Source organism: Ostrea edulis, chromosome 2 (assembly GCF_947568905.1).
Source record: "Ostrea edulis chromosome 2, xbOstEdul1.1, whole genome shotgun sequence".
Taxonomy (NCBI): domain Eukaryota; kingdom Metazoa; phylum Mollusca; class Bivalvia; order Ostreida; family Ostreidae; genus Ostrea; species Ostrea edulis.
Genome location: NC_079165.1, coordinates 30228545 through 30254981, shown reverse-complemented (window position 1 = coordinate 30254981; position 26437 = coordinate 30228545). Strand labels below are relative to the sequence as shown.

At 35.8% G+C, this 26437-nt stretch overlaps 2 protein-coding genes across 4 annotated transcripts in view; one reads left to right on the top strand and one right to left on the bottom strand.

The window, feature by feature from the left end:
* Nucleotides 1-12863, bottom strand: part of LOC125678259 (SNARE-associated protein Snapin) — a 17869-nt gene extending 5006 nt beyond the window's left edge. Inside the window, exons 1-2 of the mRNA XM_048916561.2 lie at nt 12162-12863; nt 2859-2905 (exon numbers count right to left, since the gene is read on the bottom strand). Of these exons, the coding sequence (XP_048772518.1) occupies nt 2859-2905; nt 12162-12280 (166 nt within the window). The 5' untranslated portion in view covers nt 12281-12863. The remainder of the gene's footprint in view (nt 1-2858; nt 2906-12161) is intronic.
* On the top strand, nt 12516-26437 carry LOC125678257 (TNF receptor-associated factor 2-like). 3 transcript variants are annotated; one of them, XM_048916555.2, is made up of 10 exons: nt 12516-12590; nt 12866-12904; nt 17505-17675; nt 19652-19733; nt 20812-20910; nt 21002-21160; nt 21344-21418; nt 21530-21595; nt 22651-23249; nt 23630-26437. In XM_048916555.2, exons 3-10 carry the CDS (start codon nt 17512-17514, stop codon nt 23952-23954), a joined length of 1569 nt encoding a protein of 522 aa, XP_048772512.2. In that variant the 5' UTR covers nt 12516-12590; nt 12866-12904; nt 17505-17511; the 3' UTR covers nt 23955-26437. The 3 variants fall into 3 exon arrangements, with proteins under 3 accessions (XP_048772512.2, XP_048772513.2, XP_048772510.2); XM_048916556.2 differs by lacking the exon at nt 12866-12904 and having other exon boundaries at nt 12526-12590; XM_048916553.2 differs by lacking the exons at nt 12516-12590; nt 12866-12904 and adding an exon at nt 12920-13063.

Here is a 26437-nt window from a genome sequence, read left to right as displayed (position 1 = left end):
CATTTCTAACATGAAACTAAGTTATGTATTTGAGTGTATAGCCACCAGTGCTAAATGTGTGCAGTGTATTAAGTGTGCATCGTTTGTGTATAGGCCCTACAGTGACTAGTACCAGTGTGTTGGGTCCTTGAGCTGACCATAAACCTTTTGTGTGGACAAGGAGACCACTGGCCCTTGTATATGTATGTTTTAGGGAAGGATTCAGAACCATCCCAGTGCTCTGTGTAATATGGACCCACGAGGCAGGACCAACTCTCACCATAATACTGACTGGAGACCATTACCATTATTTCAATTACACTTATTAAATATTTGAAAACAAATTTCTTAGATTTTATTTCTGGGTCGACCTCGGTCATTTTGTGACAATCTATTCAATAACAATCTTGAACTTAAATAAAAAAAAAATTGGAGTAATTAAACCACAAAGGCTAGTATATCATAGAGGCAAAATTCCATCTAAAAGTAATAAATATAATTAAAAAACTTAATAAATCCTTATTTTTCAGCCTATACTGTATAGCAGACTGTTTCCGCAAAGTGATAAATTTGGCTTATTTTAGCAATTCGATAGCTTTCCACCAAAATTACACTTGCCAAATATGAACCCAATTGCGACTTCAGTATTTGCAAGAGAGATAACTTTTCCTTTTCCACCAAAATTTATTCCGCTAAAATTAGCATACCTTTGAGCCAGCAAATTGTCAAATTTTAGACCCGTGAAAAAAAAAACTGCTATATGGTATACTGTTTGCCTGGTACTGCGTTTCTACTGATTAAGATGGGGATCACCTATGATTGTATGGTCCCCCAACAAATGAACCTGGTATTATTATACTGAGGTGAAATAAGTTTATAATCATAGAGGTAAGATTTATTCTTTTTGTACAAATGCTAATGTATAATGTAATAGAAACTGTCTATCCAAAATATGACTGTTCCCCTTTGTTTTTTTGTTTCTTTAAACAACAAATGTGATGTAAAGATTACTTGTAAGTCTGTATTGTTTCAACATGTGTTACACATCCAAATGAAAATACTTGTACGTGTATACTGCAAATAGGATAAGGCAGAAAATTTTCTGATCAGAAGGGATACACACATATATATTTCAGGAACTTGAAAAATTCAATGATTTTTCTTTGATGAAAGTATTCAACTTTAATCCACAATATATATACGCTAATATGTTATCATGTTCAAAATTTATCTAGTAGATTAAATTTCTCTATATAAAAAAGGAAAATGCACTTCAAAGTTTTCCATGTAACTGATAACTATATTGTACATGTCTATTTCAGGTAGAAGTCATCCTCTAGATCAATAAAGAAGGAAGATATAGATGTTTATTTATGACTGCTACTAACACAATCTAATTAAGATTAGATATGTTGATCCACTCAGGTATATCGCTACATAAGCGGTATATGTGAGCGGATCAAAGGATCTAATTTTAATTAGATTGCTACTAACAGGGTTGTCACTAGAAATTATTGAAGTCGAGTCTGGGACTCATGGTTTTTAAGCAGCTCGAGTCCCATGAAAATTTGATGATCGAGTCCCATGAAAATTTATTGAGTCCCATGAATATCTAATGAGTCTTTTTTTATTTAAGACAATTAAAATGGAAGTAGTACAAAACATATCAATTCTAAGATTTATTTTTAATCATTTGGGACTTGGCCTCAGACGACTAATTGCCCATGCCAACAGAATTACTTCCCTGAATTTCCAATCATCACAACATCCCTATTCAATATCAAACAGCATTTTAATCAAATTATTATTGTGATAAAATAGATGCGTACTAGTGTTGTTTGCCGACGATCTACCAAAGTTTACAAACTATGCTACTCTCGATACCAATAAAAATGGCTAGACTACTGGAAGACAAACATTTATATTTAAAAATATAGATCCTGATTTGTAAAATTGAATAAAGAAATAAAAATAAATAACTGCCACTGACAAAATGTTCTTCATTTTACATTTTATCTAATTATCTTTTGAATATTATATTCTGATTCACACCTAATTGACTGACGCTAAACAAACAAGACGGATTGGGACTCAGTTCACTAGAGTATAACGTTTTACCTAAATTTTTTCCTACTACGAGTTTTAATTAATACACAATATCAGGGCTTCTAAGTAAAATTATGATTTTTACTCGGAGTCCATGACGGGTTCGCTGGACTCCCCGTATCAGACAAACTTGCGTCCTAAATGGATTTTCTGCATCTTGGACGCAGATTCTTGCGTTGGTGACAACCCTGCTACTAATTGAACATTTTCCGTGGAATATCCACAGTCCTTGTCATTAGCCACTTCCTGAAACCCACACTTTTAATTTGGAAATCTGACGTCATTCGACATGCCAGTTCTACAGTGCCTGGTGGAAGGATGCAGATGGACATCTCAGGATCTGGACGTAGAATTTGCAGCCGCCCTGACCACTGCTCCCCAGATTCAATACAGAACTGCACATCATGTACATGTTAAAGTTAAGCTTCAGTTGTTCTGTACACATTCTCTGTATGAGGGAAATGATGTTACAGTTAAGCTTCAGCTGTTTTATACACACTCTCTGTATGAGGGTGTTTATATTGGTAAGCTGAATCAGCTGACAACTGCACTGTGTATGATGAGTGCCCCTATCAAACAAGCTGATAATAACTTCTGTAAAATCTACTAGCACCAATATTCACTGTTTTATGTAAAAATCAACTGTCCAAAGCATTTTCAGATGTAAAGGCTGCCAATAGATTTTGGTGTAATGTTAGTAGGTCTTGTAGCCCATGAAATTGTTTTTTAATATATCAAAAATTATTTCACAAGAAATTCGAAATAACACTCACCGTCTGCTAAGCTATCAATATGTTGACGAAGTTCCACTTGACTTTCACTATGCAATACAGAAATCACAAAGTCATATAATAATTAATTATTTTCATTTACAAAATGCAACTTAAACAAATGTTCACACAAAATGTATATTTCTTAATAATATTTGGGATATAGAAAATACTGATGCATTTATTTGATTTCTAGTCAACTTGTACCCTAACCGACTCGTACCCACGTCAACTCGTACCCAATAGGTCAACTCGTACCCAATAGGTCAACTCGTACCCAAAAGGCAAAAGTCAACTCATACCCAAGAATCTGCCCATAATGCAATATATCTATGCGCATATAAGTGACATATCACCAAATTAGGGTTGCCAAAAAAGTGGTCAATATGAGTATTGATCGGGCCGGTAGTCAATACTGGTTAAAACCGGTCAATACTGGTGAATACTGGTCGATTGAAAATTATTTGGTCATTATAGTCTGTGTTATTTATTTTAAATGTTTAAGTCACCATTTTGGTAAATACTGTACAGTAATTCATAACATGCACTATCAGTTTATAATATACTTATAAGTCATAATATTAAATAAATAATGCACAAATGACTGTTGAATTGGGGAAGATGTAAAAGTTTCTGTTCAAATTCCTTAGTTTAACAAAAATTACCTATAACAATTGACCATTATTGACCAGTATTGACCACTTGGTGAGTATTGATCGGGACGGTTAAAACCACTGGTTAAAACCAGGGGCGGTTTTAACCGCCCAACTCTGTAACGCTTAGGTATGATCAGTGCTTTCATTAAGAGCCGGTACCCAGTACTTTTACCCGCCTACAATTGCATTAAGTACCGGCAGAAAAAATCGTTTGCAAAAAAAAAAATTGTAAAATATTTTTAATCGTAAGTTTCTTCATAAAAGCCTTAAAATTGGCTTGAAAACTTTCTATTCGTTGCGTTCGGTTGATCGAGTTTGTTTTGGTGCTCTCTTCGAGGTCCGCGTCATTTCGACAGCTTTTTCCGCATTCTCTCACCAGAGGGCGCGCTACGCAAGCTTCACTTTCACCTCTGTTATCGTCTGATAAATAGTTCGGCTAAACACATGATATCGCTTGGACTAAATGACGTCTTTGACTCCAACAGAAATAGTCCAGTGAATAGCCCATTGCACCCAGAACAAATTGCAACAGAAATTTTAAACATACCACTATATTCACTTGGGTTCATAAATTCCTCTATAAAAAATCGCCAAAAAATTTCCATGTAATAACAATGAAAATTGAAATTTAAAATTGTTTGTTTTTTCAACTTTCGAATGTCCCGTGCGATCCTCCGTAGATAAATTGTTTATGATCATCCGAAGATGGTAAATTGGAAATGGTGACTGTGCCTTAGTTTAAAGTCAAATTTGATGTTGTTTTCTGATAACTTCTACAACCCATCCTTTCAAAACCATAGCATTGTCTATTAAAATATTTTAAAATTGATAAACAGGACAAATAATACATAAAAACTAGACTAAGCAGATGAAATTCCCATAATGCACCATTCTCAAACAAAATTCGCTTTGTACACATTTTTTCATAAGCGTATCTTCAGAGTTTCAAAGAATAATTCATTTAATGAATATTTATTTTGAATTATAATCTCTTTTCAATAAAATATGCACGTAAAATAAAACTAACGATACTGACGAAAATATTTTTGTATGGAACACCGTTCGTTCAATAAAATGATGTTTTAAAAGTTTATGATGCGATATATTTATACATAGATTTCTTACACTGCAACAATAATGATAAAAATGTAATAGACAAAAAAAGATAATGATAATACTATTGTTATAGATCAATAATATTTAAACGTCTATTGTCCAGGTTAAATACGGGAATCTATCGGAAGAAATCCATGTTGTACTTCTTAGATCGAAGGTATGATCGATAAGTAAGTACTTGAAGCCGTATTTTGTCTCTGCTGATGTTCAATTGTCGGGATTATTGGTTAATTAAAGTTTTGTATGCATTAACATGTATTTCTTTGATAAAGCCACATTCATCTTATTGAATTTAAATCTTATGGTTATGAAATGGATATTTAAAAATACCATTTATTCTGTTTCAACTATATCTAAAATAGTATATAATTTTTCAATTTTAGATAAAACAAATGGAAGGCCAAATCCAAATTTGTGTCTTCTGCCAAGACTCATTGGACGATGAAGAAAACACTGTTTTACTCAGGGAGAAGGGATGTGATGGTATCAAGAAAGCAAGCGAAACACTCAAGAAAGATATTTCAATAAGGCCAGGACAACGTGTTCATAAATCATGCAGGAGAGATTTTTGTCGCCACAAAGAGATACGCCGCTCTGAGCAAAACTCTGTATTGGAAGATAAAACAAGACAGCTACGATCACTGACAAATGCCTTTTCCTTTAAAGATCATTGCCTGTTTTGTACTCTACCGGCAAAAGTCGACGGTAAGAAAAGAGGTTCAGACTGTTTCCAAGTACAAACTTTCGACTTTCAGATGGCTGTACGAGCGGTATGTCATATGAAAGAAATGATCAGTGGGGCAAAGGCGTACTTGACAGAATCGAATTTGGGCGAGATTTTCCAGCTGTGGATGCCGTTTATCATCAAATATGCAGTACAAACTTTAGAACTGGCAGACAAGTCCCTAGACAGATGCAGAGCCTGGATGTGAAATTTCAAAAGTTGGGCAAAGGTAGACCTCCGAATATTACACAGACGAATGCTTTCATGAAAACAGTGAGTTGGTTAGAAGACAATGATGACGAACAGGTTACTGTGACTGATTTAGTGCTGAAAATGTCAGAAATGTGCAGCCAAGAACCATACAGTACCAAGTATATGAAGAAGAAACTTCTTGAACACTTTGGCTCTGCCATTGTAATTTCCGAAATCAACGGTAAAGCTGATGTTGTTACTTTCAAAACTACAGCATCAGAAATACTACACGAGTTTTATACTCAGCCAAAAGAAGAAGATTTAAAAACAAGGAAAAGGAGGATCATTGAAACGGCCGCAAAACTGGTTTTAAGCGATATTAAAAGCGTTCCCACGAATAAGCAGATGTATCCTGATCCTCAAACATTGTCATCATTGTCCGCAAACCAGGAATTTCTTCCGGAGTCCTTACAAATTTTTATGGATATTTTGTTCGAAGGGAAAAAGTCTGCGGTCAAAACTTCATCCATAGGGCAGGCAATTATGCAAGCTGTGAGACCCAAAGTGCTCCTTTCACCACTTCAGATTGGACTGGGAATCCAGTTACATCACCACTTTGCATCCAAGTATTTGATTGATGTTTTGTACAATCTTGGATTCAGTTCCTCTTACAACGAGGTTTTGAAATTTGAGTCAAGTGCAGCTGTCTCGTTGAAAACATATTTACCTGATGAAATCATCGACAGCAATATTCAGTTTACGGCGGACAACGTTGACCACAATTTGAAGACACTGGATGGTCACGATACATTCCACGGAATGGGAATTATCGCTACAATCACTCCGGGTGTCGATTTCACAGACCCTGTTCCAAGAATAAATGCAACTGCTGTGGAAATCGTGGAATCTGGGAAAATTGAAATCAAATTCTACAAGTCGCCTTATGAAACAACCCTGCTCACCCTGGCAAAATTAAGATCTTTCAAGTGCAGAGACCCAACAGAGGAATTAGAGACACTTTTAAAGGTATCGTGGCCACTTCAATCACGAAAGCTGATGTATTCAGGCTTCATGCAAACTATTCAAGAAGAAGCGTTTCCCGGCCAATCGTCTATTTGCTTCTTGCCAATGATCGATATGAATCCATCTTTCCGCCACGCCAATTATCACATTCGACCAGCCCCTATACTGGAAGGCTTTGATGATCATACAAAGTGAACCAAATGACAGTCCACTGAAAGCAGCAATCCTACGACTTGGAGGGTTCCATACACAAATGAGTTTCCTTGGTTGTATCGGCCATGTTATGCAGTCAACTGGCCTGTTTGAAGTTCTTGAAAACATATATGCTTCAACCACAATAGAGCACATGATGACGGGGAAGGCTGTGTCAAGAGCTGTTCGAGGGCATTTTATTGTAGATTGTGCTCTATATACTATAATGCTTTCAAGGTTGGTTGGTGTTCCTGCTCTGCAAACCCTTGACAGTGATGAAACCTCGTCAACTACAAAAAAGAGCGCTGACCTAAATGTTGGAGATGATGACGAATCAAACAATGACTCGGGTGATCTGACTGCTAAAAGAAGATTTCAGGAAGCTTTAACACTATATACAGGGATCCTCGAAGACAAAATAGGAATAGATGATGTCCTACATGATGAAAATTTAACAGAAATCAACCACCTGGTAAGAAAAGAGATGGAGCGTTTGTCAAAATACCCCACAGCCAAGTTATGGATCCAATACCTGGACATGATTGACATTATGAGGAGGTTCATTAAGGCAGAAAGAACTGGAAATTGGCATTTGCATCTTCACTGTGTACAAGAAATGCTTCCATTCTTCGCAGCAACAGGTCATAATCTGTACCTTAAATCTGCATATTGCTATCTTCAGCAAATGGATTTACTAGAAAAAGATCATCCAGACATATATCAGAAGTTTTGCGAGGGAAACCATGTAATACGAAGAAGCAATAGGTATTGGGCAGGAATATCAAGTGACTTGGTCATTGAGCAGACTCTGATGAGGAGCATAAAAACAACAGGAGGGATGACTAGAGGAAAAGGAATGTCGGAACAGCAGAGAGCACAGTGGTTATTGTCAATGCCGGCATGTTCCGGTATAAATTCTGCCATGCAGAGAGTTGAAAATTTGCAGTACGGGACAAGTAATCAACACAAGGATGGGATAATAGAGATTTGAGGACGGTCGTTCAGTTTCTCAACGAGAGAAACCCATTCTCTGAGAATGTATCTCTTCGTAATATAGAGACTGGCGTCACGGCTACAAATGAAGTAAATGTTCAGCATGCCCTTAGCGTTGGATAGAGCATCGTCAATTCTATGGAGGGCCAGAATGCATTTTCAATATCATTTAAAAGAAGTCTCCAAGTTAAGACTCTTAATTAAAAGCTTAAAGTTAAAACACAGGGTGACAGTCTCAATGTTAGTTCTCAGCTTCTCTTTCAAAGACTTATTACAGCCGCAAGAAATATAACAGAAGACGTTTCGAGGATTTTCGAGTATGAACTGAGCAATGTTCCCTCTTCCATGTTTGAATCATCAGGTGTCATGCGAGAACCCCAGAAATCCAACCTTGCTGAAGCCTTATGGGCACTCGGAGACTGTTCCGCAGAATATATGACTACGACAACAGACGTGCAGTATGTTCTTGATGGAGGATCTTTGCTTCACCGCATCCCATGGCCGAGAGGAGCGACCTTTGGGACAATCGTCAACATGTATGTTGCGTATGTCAGGAAAAGGTATGGTGATGCCATTGTTGTATTTGATGGCTATGGAAATGGACCCTCGACAAAGGATCATACTCATCAAAGACGGACGAAGGGGATTTATGGGACAAAAGTTTACTTTCACGAGGAAACCCCCTTCAAGTCAAAGAAAGAACAAGCAGAATTTCATTACACTCCTTGCAAAGCACCTCTCTATTCAAGGCTGTAAAGCTATTCATGCCCAGGATGACACAGCTGTTTTAATCGCACAGGCAGCAGTGGAGAGTTCAAAGACTACCAATACAGTCTTAGTTGGGGAAGACACAGATCTTTTGGTATTGCTATGTTATCACATGGATGTCACGTATGAAAAGTTAATCTTCCAGTCTGAAATGAGGGCGTCGTCAAGGAAAGTCAGAACATGGGATTTAAAGAAAGCCAAAACTGTTATGGGCCAGAACTTGTGCAAAATCTTGCCGTTTGTTCATGCTATATTAGGATGCGATACCACCTCCCGTTTCTTTGGTGTAGGGAAAGGACAGATCTTAAAGAAAGCAGTGAACGGCACTTATTTCCAGGATATTGCTAACAAGTTTCTGAATGCGAATTCAAAAGAGGAAGCCAGCAGAATAGGAGAAGAGGCACTAGTTTGTCTCTATAATGGAGTGCCACATGAGGGTCTTAATCTGCTTCGCTTCAGAAAATTTACAGCAAAAGTAATGACAAGCTCGAAATTTGTTGAGGTACACTGATTGCCTCCGACCTCCAATGCCGCGAAGTTTCATATCTTGCGAGTATTTCTACAATTAAAACAATGGATCGGCGAAGCAGATGGTATGGAAGCGAAAGATTGGGGGTGGTCAGTTGAAAACAACTTGTGCTTCCCAATCAGATCGAGCTTACCACCCGCACCTGATGAACTTCTAAAGACAATATACTGCAAATGCAAGAAAAACTGTGAAACTAATCGTTGTAACTGTAGAAAACACGGATTGGAGTGTTCTGTGGCCTGCACGGAGTGTAGAGGAAATACGTGTTGTAATATGTCTACAACAACTCTTGATGACCAGCTGGATTCCGATCTTGAAGACTATGAGTAGCTGAATAAACTATAATGTATTTTTACTCTATTACTGATAACATGTTATTATATTCTTTATGTATTTTTCACAATCTCTTCAAAACTCCAAATTGCTTATTTAATAATTTCTGAGAATGGGAATTTCGTATATTTTTATGAAAAGAAATATTATGTCTTTATTTTATCTTAATGAAATGCTTTAAAAATTAATTGGAAAATCATAAAATATTCTAGATTGCATTAACAATGAAATGATTTAAATTAGTGACTTTTTCCAGTTTTCAGCGATTTTTCATTGAAATTCTGTATTTTCTCCCCAAAAATCTTATAAAGTTCATGTTGGATTTTTGTCAATATTTCATATGATGATCATGACACTTTGAGCTACATAAAAATAGCCTAAGAAACTTTCTGGTGTAGTTTGTAAATGAATTAGTGACTTTTTCCAGTTTTCAGCGATTTTTAATCGAAATTCCGTATTTTCTCCCCAAAGATCTTATAAAGTTCATTTTGGATTTTTGGCGATTTTTCATATGATGATCAGATCACTTTGAACTTCATTAAAAACCCAAGAAACTTTCTGTTGCAACTTGTTCTAGGTCATGTTATTTAAATCATAGATTGACTAGACTAAAAGGCACGTTTCTGTTCTTTGTGCAATGTCAGATTTTCATCATTATAATCTCGCTAGTTTTTTTTAATGTAGAGTCCATAGTTACGAAGTGAAAGTGAAATAATACATTTGACAAGACAAAATAGTTCCATAAAAATGGAGGTTGCACTAACGTAATACAGCGTTTCGATACCTACCAATGTGTTTTTAACTCATAAATGTATGTTTTATTTTTTTATTCAAATTTTTGAATCAGCACAGATTTCAAAATTTACAAATAGTTATGAAAACAGAAAGTGTTTTTTGTATAAACTGTCCATTGTAAAAATAAATAATGAAATTCTTTTCTGAAAAATGATGAATCTTAAGAAACAGTACTTTGTGTCATAATCATTTGCAAAATTTTAATCAATCAAAGATCTGAATTAACCAAATGAAAATTATTTCATGTTCAGTTGTTAGAACAAAAATCATAATACTAAGCAAAATGATGTCATGTGCAAATACTTGTAGCCACAGAAAACCAAAACAATATGAAAATGAATCAGTCAAAGAGACTGCACTCCATTCAACTTTGAATAAAGAAAACAAAAACTTTCATATTTACAACATCATTTATTTAAAATATTTGCATTTTTATTAAGTAATAAACATGTCACAACAGTTTAACATCATGTTTCAACCAATATTAACCCTCAATTTTACAGATAAAAAAGCCCTTTTAACACAAAATTCAGTTAAAAAATAGCAGTATCAAATGCTGAAAACCCAGGAGCTTCTGGGGGGCTTCGCCCCCCTAGACCGGCCTGACTAATTGAAGACCTACAGGTAATTGAAGACTTATGGAAGACTTACAAAAATATATTCGATTTACATAAAAACTAATATGATTTTCTCATTAAGCATGTCTCAAATATCTAATATAAACAAAAATGTTTGATAAAAATAAGTTTTAAAGTGTATTTTCAAAGCTGGGTAGTGCCAACTATTTTTCTCTCTTGACGACCTAGCGCAAGAACGATAACTCGTATAAATGTCATACTTGCAAATCAGCTGTTCAATTAATAATCATTTCTTGTATATTTTCTTTATTAAAAGATAGGGAAAATATTTCAAAATTGTATATTAAAAAATAAAAGAAATGCATAACATTTGTAGATATATATTTACGTGAGTTATCGCTCTTGCACTAGGTCGTCTATTAGAAAAAAACTGTTCCCCATACTGAGCTTTATAAATATATTTTTATCAAAATTGTTTGTGTTTATTTTATATTTGAGACATGCTTAATCAGAAAATCATATTAGTTTTGATTTATATAGCCCACATTTTTGTAGGTCTTCTGTAAGTCTTCTGTAGGTCTTCAATTACCCGTAGGTCTTCAATTAGGTATGCCCCCCCTAGACCCCCCACCAGGGCGTTGCCCTGGACCCACTGGGGGCCTTAGGTGGCCCCCAGACCCCTCGCCCACAGGCTGGGGGTACCTCCTGATTCTCAGGAGGTACCCCCAGCCTTTAAAATTAATGAAACCCCTGGGTATGAGTTGTCATCAATTGAAGAGGAGGAGTCAACTCATAACCAGATTCTTGGGTACGAGTTGACTTTGCTTGTACTGAGCAGATAGTTTTTGATTGACAAATATGCCACTACTTCTGCATCATAATTTTTGTACATATACATTTATTTGGGGTTTTCAAGTAATTAATTTGTTTAATTGATAATTAATTAACATTAATGTTGAGTACTAAACGTCCCAATGTTAGAGTTATCTTGTTATGCTTCAATGGATTGTTTTCATAAGACTGTTTATAATCTTAATATGCAATTATAAATCGAATTACCTCTACTTCTTCCCATTACAATCACAATGATTTGTCACACGTACTTATCGTGTATCTATCACTATCATAAATGGATAGTATGTGCACGAGAAGATCCTCTTCTCAATAATTTCATCTGATTAATCGAAAAGCAAATACATTTTCTGTAAATCAATATCATGAAGGTAAAACTTGTTTTATGTAATGTAAGCCGTATTGATAGCATTATTATTCTATCTTAAAGTGTAATAAAAATCAGATAAATCCTGGGCCAAAACCCAATGCCGTGACAATATGTAGCAAACGGACGTGAAAACCGAGTCACGCCCCCTTGACATTTTCTTTATTTAGACCGATCAGAATACTTACCGGACTGTTTTGACTTTCTCATCTATTTCTTCCACCGATGGTTTTAACAAGTCTATCAGTCCCTCTGTCAGAGCATCTCTCGTTTTCGAATCCAAAGGTTTTTCACTTTCAGACGCCATTAGGAAAGCAATAATTGGATTTCCGATCCCGATATATTTTTGGGAAGTGGGGGGGGGGGGGGGGGGGGGGGGACTCAATTTAAGGTTATCGGGTACGGGTACGGGTTGGGATGGCTAAGATTGGTATCTTTTATGTACGACGTAGTTAGTCCTAATTGGATTGGTCCAGCCTAGCTTTATACAACACTTACATCAAAACAACACAATAAACAACGCAAATCCAAATTCTAAATATATCCAAGGGGAAAATTTGCTCTAAAAATAGACAGAAATTTAATCATACTAGTCTGGTTGGCCGTTGGTGTGTGAGGTAAGAAAGAGTTATTTTCTATTTAATTGAGAACTGAAACTCTAATTTATTCTTTTAATGTCAGCATAATTGGATGTATTCTTTCAAAAGAAAATCACTGATTTAGAAAATTATTCTATTTTCGCAAACTTATTTTTTAAAAAAATATTATTTGAGCTGAGTAGGCCTAATAATGCCGTTATTAGGCAAAAAATAAAAAGAAGATATTGTTAATTGAAGTGTTTTGTTACAGCAACACTAAAAAGATCTAGTTTTGTTATGAATTTTATACATAGATTACACCTCGCACAGAAATTCGGGATATTTATATAAAGGTAAGTCTCAAAAACCCAGTACCTAAATATAGAAGAACTTGTCAGATTAGATCATCACTTGAAGTACATGATTGTACTTACTATTTAAGAATATTGTGTAATATTCTGCTACGAGTTACACTGGCATGAGTTAAAGGAGAGTAGAAAAAGCTGAATTTGGTAAGTATTTATGACATTATATAGGCTACTGTTGTTTATTTTTAAAATATCCAGAGTGTAGATTAGCTTAGGTCCAATTGACTTCCTCTTAACAACGAGGACGTAACATCGTTTTTCAAGGTGGTGGCAGTCTGAAAACCAGTAACATGATTCTCCATTATATAAACTTACAATTTGGTAATCCGTTATACAAACTTACCTCTGATGAAACATTTGATTTTTTTTTTTCATTGGGTTCTTTTACGGAATTATGTAAACTTGGTGAATACATTGTACCTATATAAATGTTCAGCTATTAGATCTCAGTTATTATAAGATTATCCTCAGTATCTATCCTGTCCATCAGTATATAGATAAACTAAAAGGGGTAAAATTCTAAATCGAGGGGAAGGAGGGGTAAGTTGTTTCAAATACATATCTATTTTTATTCCTCTATTAATAATTTATGAAATGTCTTCTATCAATAAGATATCTAATAAATCTTATAAGATGTCTCATATAGTTTACAGTTTATAAGATATCTCATATAAAATATCATAATATATATGGTATCTTATAAACTATATACGATATTTGAAACTTTATAAGATATCTTTTATATTAAACAAGATATCTTATCAACTTTATGAGATATATTATAATACATACAAGATATCAGATATGTTTTATATGATATCTTATAAAAGTAAATTCATTTGATACTTGATAAAGTTTATAAAACATCTCATATAATTTACAGTTTATAAGATATCTTATAAACTATACAAGATATCTCATAAACTTTATAAGATATTTTATACATTAAACAAGATATCTCATAAAGTTTATGAGATATCTTATAAAATATATGAGCTATCTTATAAACTTTCTTTTATAAGATATACAAATGTATCATAAAAGTTAAATGATATCTTATATAAAAGTTATAGAATATCTTATAAAAGTTATGTTATCTTTTAAAAGTTTATGAGATGATTTATATCAAAAACGTTAATAATATATCTTATAAGGTTTATGAGATATCTGGTATTAAGTTTATGAGAAATCTTATATACTATATACGATATCACATATAATTAATGAGATATCCTATAAAGAAAAAAATATGAGATCATACCTTTTATAAAGTATCTTATAAAGGATATAAGATATCTCAAAACTTTATAAGATATCTCATAAACTTTATAAGATATCTTATAACGTTTACAAGATATCTTATAAAAATTATGCGATATCTTTAAAGAGGAATAATTGTAAAAACGATGTGCCATACTTAACAACTGTCCCCTTTTTCTTATGGGCCTGCAGGGCCGTGGCTAGCACTTTTTCTTATGGGCCTGCAGGGCCGTGGCTAGCACTTTTGGTGTGTAGGCAATTTCATAAAACAGTAGCTTTCACTGAGATGCGAAGCACCGAAAGATGGTGGTGCGGGGTAGGGGTGGACCGTCCTCCCTCCCGCTGGGAGTGGGCGTCAAAAAAAAGGGGGGGGGGGGTACTGATTCACGCTAATCTGGGTATCAAGTTCATTATGATAGGTATAAACTATCGTGTGACTTTCATAGAGGCCTGTCACTTCATTAAAAGGCAAGTCTGATCGGTAGTAGTACACCTGAACGGACTGCTTGTGAAAATATTTTCCTTCTGATTCGGAAAGTTTAAATAAAAAACAATATGCTCAAGTATGACATCCAGAGATGGTATCTCAACCAAGATGGCTGGAAAAGACGCGTACGGTACATTGTACCAAATTCCCAGATCTGTTCTTTAGGATACACGACCACTTAGTAGACCCCCCCCCCCCTCCCTTTATGATTATTTGCAATTGGCAAACGTGGACTAATTCCGTTACTCTACAACATATCGTACCGATTGGTCGAAATCTGGAGGTTTATTGGACGTGATCATGTAGAAACATAGTGTTAATATCCTTCTGAGTGATCATAGTTCTTCAATATTGAGAATCTATATTATTAAATCAATAAGGGGAAAATGGTTCAAACGATAAAGACTTTGCATTTTTCCTATTCTCTGTGTATTTGGAAAACATACTTTTAGACGGTATTTTTTTTAAAATCTTTTATTTTAGACATCCATACATATACATACATGTACTAACCTTGATGGACATTGAAAGCTGTGGCATTGAGGTCATTTTAAAGTATTAATTTCAACTTTGAAATTATCCGAAATCAGATTTTTGATGGAGATTCATTCCACTTTTAAGATACCCAAAGCAATACACTTTTAAGTTTCTGTCCACGATACTATCACCGGAGTCAACCAAAACACATTTATAGAAATTGTGTTTTAATTTTCACGGATTATAAATTCTTCAATTTAAAGCTTGATTTTTTTAAGGTCTTAAAATTACCATTATCATCTGGATGAAGTTTTTGATGATACAGTGTAAGAAGAAATATATCCAACAAAATAAATATGTTAATTAAACACTAGAAAAGCCTAAACATTTCATTATCTTCACATTTTACATAAGATATATGTTATGAACATCATAAATTATGTGTAGGCACGAGTATCTACTCGAGCCTAACGAAGCTGCTCCCCTGGCCCGCATACTGCGAAATCGCTGGGGTATAATTTCTTTGATATAGTTTCTGTACTTTAATTGAAATTCGAGAATTTCATGCAATATGAGTGGAAGGTTTAGAAATTAATATATCTTGTAGGTAATTCGACACAAAATAGTTATTCATTTCGAAACAGGTTAGGAACCACATAACAGTAGAAAGAGGGCTAGTACTGCATTGTACAAAGAGATTCTTTATATGCAAGCATCGTAAATCCAGAAACTTATAAACTCAAATAATTTTAAGATATCTTTAATTATCTGAAGATACAAATGTGTCATCAATCCATTTGCGCCCAACAATTCAACTAAAGACCTCTTAAAAAAATTAATGATATTTTCAATTCTGAATTATTGCGCGCATTAATTGAATTGGTGATATAATTCATTATTCTGCTGAATTAATGCGAGCTGCAATTGAATTGAAGGAAGCAATAATTCGATTGATGCGCGCATCAAATCAATTATTGCCCTCATCAGTTGAATTCATACGCGCACCAAAATCGATTATTGCTCTCATGAAAGGTGAAAATAACGAACAGTGATCAATCTTATAAATTCTATAAGCAATATAAAATAGAGGGTTGGGCAAACACGGACCCCTGGATATACCAGAGGTGGGACCAGGTGCCTAGGAGGAGTAAGCATTTCCTGTCGACTGGTCACAACTGCCGCGAGCCCTATATTTTGATTCGGTAAACGGAGTTATCCGTAGTTAAAATCACTGTGCCAAGAACGGCCTAACAATAGGTATGAAACAAGTCAGACAGCAATTTATTGAATTGACGCGCGCATTTATAATTCAATTGTGGCGCGCATGAAAGCAATAATTGATTTGATGCGCACATCAATTCAATTATTGTGCGTAATAATTAAACTGATATCTTTTTTATAATTGAAGATGTCTTCAATTATTTGAGTTTATGTTAATTTAGCTCTCCTTAGAAACTACAGTCTGCATATTCTGGCTGAGTCATGTGGTGTAAGTTATTGCTGAAATCTTTATTAACCATGTTTTTATATATAATGCTTTGTGATTAACTTTGAATTTTACTCTTTTCATATAAGTGCTATTTTTTGTACAATTTATATACATGCAAGATGATATCTATAGACCTAGCTAAGATGATTAGAAAACATAGCGCCAAGGTGCTACTGTGTTAAATGAGATGATCAGATCACAGGCACTCGACGTTTTAAATATCTATAATAAAAAAAATTGTCTTCCTGTAAACATAATACTCGACGTTTTAAATATCTATGATAAAAATAATTGTCTTCCTGTAAACATAATATTATGTTTACAGGAAGACAATTTTTTTAAATTATAGATATTTAAAACGTCGAGTGCCTGTGGATCAACTAAGCACTACTTACCCAGATTTCAAAATGTAGAAAGCATTTCAAACACATCGGATATTAGAAAGAGTATTTTGTAAATAATTGTTAAGTGCATATAATCTACATGTCATGTAAAATCATTTCATGCAAAACTAGCTCTCTTGGAATTTTTTGTTAATAGACCAGGGTCTCCGATCTATTTAGAATTTTTCCTGGAGAGCTACAGTTCTGTAGTTATGATATTATGTAAGACGTATATCAGGATCGCGATCATTTTCTTCACTGGATAGGGAAAAAAAGTACATGTCTTGTTATAACCATTAGTAATCATATCAACAAATTACATGCGTAACCCCCCTCTCTGTCTCATCTTATGTACTGTATTTTGAACTCTATTTAAACACTATTTAATGAGACATGAAAATCCTGATACTTCCTTAAAATTGCTTCATATTGATATTCATATTTTAACTAAGGATGCTAAAAATAACACTCGTACTTCCTCAATTTCAGATTTGTAATGTCGGAGGTTGGTATACATGAAGGGGGATACCCAACAAAAATATTCAAAAATGGATTCGACTCCAAAGTTCTGTGCAACACGTGTAACAAAGTCCTACGAGACCCGGTCCAGAGCTACTGTGGTCACAGGTTCTGCAAGGAATGTATTTCCGTCGTTATCAGGTAAGTTCAATGCTGTGACTGGGGCAGATCCAGATTTTCAATTAGGGGGAAATTCACGAGCGGTCTCTGGGAGCCACAAAAGGCAGGGTCCTGGTAACCACAAAAGGCAGGGTCCTGGTAACCACAAAAGGCAGGGTCCTGATAGCCACAAAAGGCAGGGCCCTGGGAGCCACAAAAGGCAGGGTCCTGGTAGAGGCCAAAGGAAGGAGAGACCGCTCCTCCGAAACTTCTGATTTTTTTTTTTCCGTTTTAAGAAGCTTCTCCTTTATATTTTTTTAATGGTTTGTTTTTGCTTTTTAGCTCACCTGAGGTGAAAGCTCGTCTTTCTGTCCGTCTGTGTGTCTGTAAACTCCACATTTTCATCTTCTTCTCCAGAACCACTGGATCAATTTCAATCAAATTTGGTACAAATCTTCCTCGAGTTAGGAGAATTCAAGTTTGTTCAAGTAAAGGGTTATACCATCGTCGCAAACCACGGTCTTGAGTCCACACACGCTCCCTGATGATGAGAGAATCGATTAGAAGCACCCGTGGGTAACCGATGATGGGGTTATACCAACTTCAAAGAATATATTGGCCTAATCGAAAAAGGAAAAAAAAATAAAAATAGGATTGGGTCCTTTAAAAATCTTCTCAAGAACCACTGGGTCAGTAAAGATAAAGCATAAAAACTCCCTGGCATAGTGTAAATTGAAAATTTGTTCGAATTATAGCCACTGGGAGTATGGTAGAGCACAGTGGGGGTTAGGGCCGGGGATCAAAATTTTACATGGGAATGTATAGGGAATTATTGGAACCACTGAGCCAGGAAAGATACAATTCCTGACAATAGGGGATCAAAGTATACATGTATAGAGAAAATCTTGGAAAATCTTTTCTCGCGAACCACTGCATGAGCCAGAAAACATGAAAGCATAAAAGCTTCCTGATAAAGAGTAGGTTCAAGTTTGATCAATTCATGGTCTCTTGGGCTAAAATGGGGCCATAATAGGGGGGTAAAAGTTTTAAATGCGGATATATAGGAACATTTTTTTTTTTTAAAATCTACTTCTCAAGAACCATTGCGCCAGAAAAGTTGAAATTTACACGTAAGCTTCCTGACATAGAATAGACTCACATTTGTTCAAATCATGGCCCCGGGGATAGGGTGGGGCCACAATAAGACATTAAAGTTTTACATGCAGCTATATAGGAAAATATTTTCGAATCTTCTCGAGAACAACAGGCCCATGATTAGTCATTATATGCAAGCTTCCCTGGGTAGTACAGATTCAAGTCCTTCTGAATTAGGATGAGGTAACGATAGGGGAGTCAAGTTTTATATGACAATAGAATTAGGATGAGGTAACGATAGGGGAGTCAAGTTTTATATGACAATAGATAGGGAGGTAACGATAGGGGAGTCAAGTTTTATATGACAATAGATAGGAAAATATCATTTAAAATCTTTTTCTCAACAACAGTAGAGTCATGGGTAGACATGTTGACAAGTATTTTCAAATATTTCAAATTCAAGTTTGTTCAATTCAGGGGTAGGCGGAGCGTAGCCAGGGTACTTTTGATGTGGACGCCCGAATAGGCAGGGGGTTTGGGGGCCGCCTTAAGGCCCCCAATGGGTCCAGAGCAAAGCAAAGTTGAAGAATCCACATGTTTTGTGAATTCAAGTTTGTTTATCAAAATCATGATTATGTCATAACCCTCTGGGACTAAGGGTCACAATATGGGGTCAAACTTTTTCTTGGGAATAAGATATTTAAAAAATCTTTTAAGAATCACAACATCGGAACAACAGAAGGGCCGAGGTGACTATGGGTCTCTTGTTTGAATATGAGACATTTCTTTATCAGTCTCTCTCGATCGTTCAAATTTTCTGGGGAAAGTCAACCCTCTCTGGTCCTGCCTCTGTTTTTGTAAATGTTTTAATTAATTGGGCCTGACAATCGCAACCAATTATTTCTTCTTCTTTTTTTCAATAGTTCTGGAAACCAGATCCAGTGTAAGTCGTGTATAGAGGAGGGCGTGGACAACGAAGACTACAGCATCATCAGGAAAGACCAGGTATATCGAAAGGAGGCAAACTTACTATATGTAGTACTTGGAGGGGTTAATTTTTCCCAAGGGGCTAATTTTGTATTCGCCTCTAGTGTTTAGCTTACCTGAGCCGAAGGCAGAATGTATAGGGAAAAATATGGACCATGGGGTTAGAGTAGAGCTAGAATAGGAGAAATTTGCATGGTACATGAACATTCAAGTTAGGTTAAGTCATGACCCTGTTTGGCTTAGGCGGGGTCATACTATATGGGTTTGGGTGGGGGGTTTTTCCCATGGGAATAAAGAAGGGTAAAAATTCTATATCATGCTATTTTTTATATTCCCGCTTGAGATTAAACGAATAATGTATTTAAACAATTTATTTTGGAATTAATTGTGGTCATGATTTTAGACAACATACTGGAGTGTTCTCTCAGATTACCAAATTTCGTCATCCTGTTTTGTGTGGGGTTTTTTAATGAACCGATTGTGCTGACGGCGATCAAATTAAATGTTAATTTGTATAGCAAAATATTGCATATACAATGTACAAGAAAATTGTTTAGGTCGACGCATGCGGTCTATACCGATTTTTGAGAAATTGTCTGAAAACTTCAGTTTTTTCTGGAAAATGTATAACATCACATACTTTGTGACGTCATATTCAACAAAGGAATCAGTTATGATGAAAATGGATTTTCATTTTCTTTCACAATATTCCAACATGGGTCTTGAGTCTTTAAAATTCAGGGCGTCAAACATCGTCGGAAACCCGCAGTTGATTACGCTTCGTTCCTCTCTCCATCATGGATGAGAGAGAAACGGACAGTAATCAACTGTGAGTTTCCGAGGATGGGCATCAAATGGCTGTAGTTACACCTAGTCCTTTCTAATAATTTCAGAGTTATTTTTCTTTCTTATAATTTCTTGAGCATTTGGCACAAACTAAGAGTATAGTTAATGTGTGTGTTTGTGTGTGTGTGTGTGTGTGTGAGAGAGAGAGAGAGAGAGAGAGAGAGAGAGAGAGAGAGAGAGTATCATCAATGAATCACCCCGTGCTTGATTCTTACAAAAGTAGCTGTATGTATTTTTCCGTTTCTTGCAGCTTTTTCCTGATAATGCATTGCGAAGAGAAATGTTTAGTTTGGAAGCAAATTGTCCCAATCCGGGCTGTTCGTGGACAGGAAAATTCAGAGATTATGAGGTATCTTGATTGTCTTATGAATTTTGTTATAAAATTCTTTCTCCATCTTGAATCATAGAATGAAATATAAACTTTTACAATTGTATTTCAGAAACACGCAAATGAATGTAAATACCGCCCCGTGTTATGTCCAAACTGTGGCGAGTCGGTGGAAGTGAATAAAATGAAAACTCACCTGGAAAATGCATGCCCTAGAAGGAAATTGAAATGCAAATATTGCTCCTTGGACATCACTCAGGATCAAATGGCGGTATTGTTTTTACAGATTTCTCAAACACTTAACTAGCTAGGGGACCAGGGGATACTATTGAAATATTACTGTAAAGTTCCTTTATATATAAGTATATATATGTGTGTCTGCATAGAATATTCCCGTTCTAAACACAAAGTAACGAAGATTTTCATGCATTGTAAACTTTTTTTTTTATATCAGCAACACACGAAAGATTGTCCGAAACAACCAGTGAAGTGCGAAAGTTGTGGGAAAAAGAAAATAGCGCGGGAAATGGTATGTTGCTTGGTTACATATTCATTGGTAATGAAGACTTCTTTAGATCATAACCATTTTAAGTGGAAGACTATACATACAAGATTTTATACTGATATGCTTCTTTTGTAGTTGCAGGATCATAAAAATACCGAATGTCCAAATCAGAGCATAGCTTGCATGGCAGGCTGTGAAGCGGTAGGATATTTTTTCTTTTCACTTTGAATACTCTTTCAACCTCTTTTTAGCTCACCTGACATGAAAGCTCAAGTGAGCTTTTCTGAGTGCCTGTTGTCCGTCGTCTATCCATCTGTAAACTTTTCACATTTTCGACTTCTTCTCCAGAACTGGGCCAATTTCAACCAAACTTGGCCAAATGCATTCTTGGGTAAAGGGCTCTAAAGTTTGTTCAAATGAAGGGTCATGCCCCCTTCAAAGGGGACATAATCACAAACATGCAAAAATAGGGTGGGTTCATTTAAAAATCTTCTTCTCAAGAACCACTGAGCCAGAAGAGCTGAAATATACATGAAAGCTTCCTGACATAGTGCAGATTCAAGTTTGTTAAAATCATGACCTCCGGGGGTAGGGTGAGGCCACAATAGGGAATCAAAGTTTTACATAGGAATATTCATATACGTAAAATCTTTGAAAATATTCTTCCCAAGAACCACTGGTCTAGGAAAATACTACATGAAAGCTTTCCTGGTGTAGTGTAGATTCAAGTTCTGTTAAAATCGGTAGGATGGGGCTATACAATAGGAGATCAAAGTTTTACATACAAATAAAATGGGGAAACTCTTTAAAAATCTTCTTCTCAAGAACCACTGGGCCAGAAAAGTTTACATTTACATGAAAGCTTCCTGACATAGCGCAGATTCAAGTTTGTAAAACCCATGGCCCCTGGCAGTAGGTTGTGGTCATAATAGGGATCAAACTCAAAGTTTTACATGCGGATATATAGGGAAAATCTTTAACTATAGACCAAGGTGGCGCAGGTGAGCGATGTGGCTCATGGGCCTCTTGTTCATATTCACTGATATGCGCGATCAATACTTTTTTGATCCATGATCGAAGATTCGGGAACATAGTTTTTGGCCTGTCTTTCTGTAACAAAAAACTTTAATCTCTTGGTCCAAATATTCATGGCTTAAAGTTCCACTTTGTTGTAATCCGGGGGCATCAGTGTTTCACGAACACATTTTGTTTTTACTTGAATTTGTAAGATACTACAGTAGCCACATTTCCCACAGGTTGAACGACGGCGGTTTCTTAGTCATATTGAGGAGAAACCTGGATTCCATATCCAAAAAATAATGAAAGCAGTAGAGGAAATTAGAGAACTGGTTACCACAGAGGTTTCCAAGAAAGAATTAGCGCGGTTAAATGGAAACATTGAAGCCGGTCAGCAGACAGGAGAAAGCGGTGCGTCGTCTGGAAACGTGGAACAATCGCCCAATGGAAGCGACCAACAAAACAGTACAAAGGTCACTGCATTAGAAATTAAAGTGAGGACTTTTGAAGGGATTGCCACCACTCTACACAGAGAGACAGAACGAATTTTAAATGTCTTGGATGAAAATAAGAAGGAAATTGAAGATGCCAAGAAACTGAATGAAGAAAAAACACGGAAAATCATGGAGTTAGAAAAGAAACTGGCGAATAGTGATGTTCAAGTTACACAACTAACGCAGAGATTGCTTTCGTGTGAAGTGGCTTCATACAATGGCGAATTAGTATGGCGACTGGACAACTGGAAAGAGCATCGAGAAAAGGCCGTTTCGGGAGTGATCACTAGCATCTTTTCCCCACCATTTTATACTTCTAAGTATGGCTACAAAATGTGTGTAAGGTATGTTTTACTTTTTAAAATTTATTCAATATTTGTAGAAAAAGAAATTTATTAAATTTGGCAGTCCAAAAGAACTATTGTACTTGGTTTCACTAAAACTAAAACACCTTACCTTGAACAAAATTTTCATTTTTAAACAAGCGCAGGTCTAGAGGGAAGGGGTGGCAGGGACCCGAATCTTGAAATTGGTTTGAAATACAGATACATGTTTTGCCTACTTTATGCAGTTTCGTTGTTAAATGTTAAAAAATATTGACCACCTGATAAACCACTAGTTTAGGTTGGACCCCCTTGAAAAATCGCAATGAAATAAATTTTACTGAAACACCTATTTACAGATATGTATGCGCGATTGATTGATTTTGTTTTCTTATGTACAGAATATATCCAAATGGAGATGGCATGGGAAAGAATACCCACGTGTCAATATTCTTCGCCATCATGAGAGGAGAATATGATCCTATCTTGGACTGGCCTTTCTCACGCCGAATTGTTTTCACAGTGCATGATCAGAATGGTGAAAATCACATCAAAGATTCTTTTCGAACAGACCCGAACAGTTCTTCATTCAAATGTCCAACAACAGATATGAACATTGCCAGCGGATGTCCGTTGTTTTTGCCACTAACACGTCTTCAAGGCAACAATGGTTTTGTGAAAAATAATGTCATATACATCAAAACAAAAGTGGAGGAAATTCGCTGATGTAAACTCTTGATTTACACATCGCCGAAGTCAGATCGAACTGAATTATGAGCACTTTCTTAGATTTCACTGGCTTCAACCCATCTCTTTTGGGGTTCGATACAGTGCAGCGATTGGTACCATGTGATAGGGGTTCAGTTTTCTAGACAATTATGTAGTGTGAGTTCGGTATTGTACCAACGCCTACCGTACATTTTTGCATGTCGTGATTGACCCAGAAGCCTAATCTCAGCTGAGATTTAATCATTCGGTTCGGATGGGTATTTTGACTTACGCCTTCACCGAATCTCTGAGCAATCCTTTTCGATTGGTTCTAGCAATTAATATGTATTTACGCTGGTAATTTTGTCTGTAATGATAATAGTAAGGTTCTAGGTTCTATACCATCAGGGGGTGGTATGGTATAGATGTTACAAAATAAATATCGGTTCCTGTGACTTAGGTAACACTGCCGTTCACTTCAAATAAATGATTAACTGTTAAACACTATCAGCACTGGATTGCTATTAATCCTCTTTTGGTAGGAAAATCCCACAATGAAAACATCCGTATGGAATTAGATAGACAAAACCCTTTATCAACTTTACTTCCAGCATACTAAGTATTCATGAGGCAATATTTACATTTCCAATGTTTTGCCAGCTTCGATATCTTTACCAATTGAAATGATGGCACACGAAGGATGCTGGCGTAAAGCGTCGCAGGCCATGACCTCATGTATTAATTTCCAAAGCTGAGATTTATTGCTTATTTGTATGGAGTGATCCTCCATGCTATATATAACGTATACTCTCTGTAGTACTGATTGTTGTATCAATATATCGAGTAGACTTCATCGCAGTCATTTTACACATCATTTGAATGTAGATGTGTGTAAAAGTGAGAGCATTTTGCGTCATATGGTCCCAATTTCGGTAGGCTTGAGAAAAACCCACTAAAAACAACCCCAACAAATCACTGACAGCTGTTCCGAACCTCCTGAAGTTGGGTTGAACCCGATTGAATTTATTTTGCATTGTAAGAATTGTTAATTTCTTTTTAGCTCAAGTGAGCTTTTCTGATTGCCTGTTGTCCGTCGTCTGTTCTTCTGTCTGTCCGTCTGTAAACTTTTTACATTTTCGACTTCTTATCCAGAATCACTGGGCCAGTTTCAACCAAACTTGGCCAAAAGGATCCTTATGTGAAGGACTTTCAAGTTTGTTCAATTGAAGGGCTATGTCCCCTTCAAAGGGGACATAATCACAAAAATGCAAAAACAGGGTGGGTTCATTTAAAAATCTTCTCAAGAACCACTGGTCCCGAAGAGCTGAAATTCACATGAAAGCTTCCTGACATTGTGCAGATTCAAATTTGTAAATATAATGACCCCCGGGGTGGAATTGGGCCATAATAGGGGATGAAAGTTTTACATGCAAATATATTGGGAAAATCTTGTTCTCAAGAACCACTGTGCCAGGAAAGCACAAATTTACATGAAAGCTTCCAAACATAGTTCAGATTCAAGTTTGTTAAAATCATGGCGCCCGGGGGGTAGGATGGGGCCACAATAGGGAATCAAAGTTTTACGTACAAACATACAAGGAAAATCTTTAAAAGTCTTCTTTTCAAGAACCACTAGGCCATAAAGGTTTACATATACATGTATATAAAAACTTCCTGAGATAGTGCAGATTCAAGTTTGTAAAAATCATGCCCTCCGGGGGTAAGTTGGGTCAAAGTTTTCCATTCGTATATATAGGGAAAATCTTTAAATATGGGCCAAGGTGACTCAGGTGAGCGATGTGGCCCATGGACCTCTTGTTTTATTATACAATTTGAATAATGTGTGTGTATACTGATTATATTATCTATTCCATAACCGTTAATCGGACCCATAGATACTATCTAAACTAAAAATTATTACCATCGCACAGCAGGCGCAAAACGCTGAAGAACGATGAAATATCAATGTTTAGGTATTTTAAATTTCAGCGCTGAAACATTGTCAGTGGAAGTGCTACACTTTTTCCACATTGAATTTACCGCGGTTTTCCACGTTATCATACCATTAGAAATCCAGAATATTTTTCAACTTGAGGACGTAACATTCTTTTAAAGCATGTTTAATATAATATTGTAAAGTTACAGCTTTTAATAAGTAATAACCACTTTTGTACATTTTGTATGATATGAACAATGTATCAATTCATATACTGAAACATTTAAATCTGATATCTGACTTTAAAGTCAATGCATTTTCGTTATAAATTATATGTTGAAATGTCAGCATAGATTCCACGTCAGGATTCCAACGTTATTTCAATTTTAAAAAGAAACCCACTTTTCAACATTGAAAATTTATATGCTGAATCTACGTCTTGTAGCTTTTGGAGAGGGTGGGGGTGAAATACTCGATTATAGGGTGAGAGGTTGTTTGTTGTTTTTTCTTCTTCTCTGTTTCTGATCAAATGAATGACTGTTAACAATAAAAATATTTTACATGA

What these genes read in the sequence shown, in the direction of transcription:
- LOC125678257 (XM_048916555.2), top strand. Translation starts at nt 17,512, where the DNA reads ATGTCGGAGGTTGGTATACATGAAGGGGGATACCCAACAAAAATATTC. An exon ending in GCATCATCAGGAAAGACCAG is followed by an intron (nt 19,734 to 20,811) that starts GTATATCGAAAG and finishes CGTTTCTTGCAG; the next exon opens with CTTTTTCCTGATAATGCATT. An exon ending in GCATGGCAGGCTGTGAAGCG is followed by an intron (nt 21,596 to 22,650) that starts GTAGGATATTTT and finishes CATTTCCCACAG; the next exon opens with GTTGAACGACGGCGGTTTCT.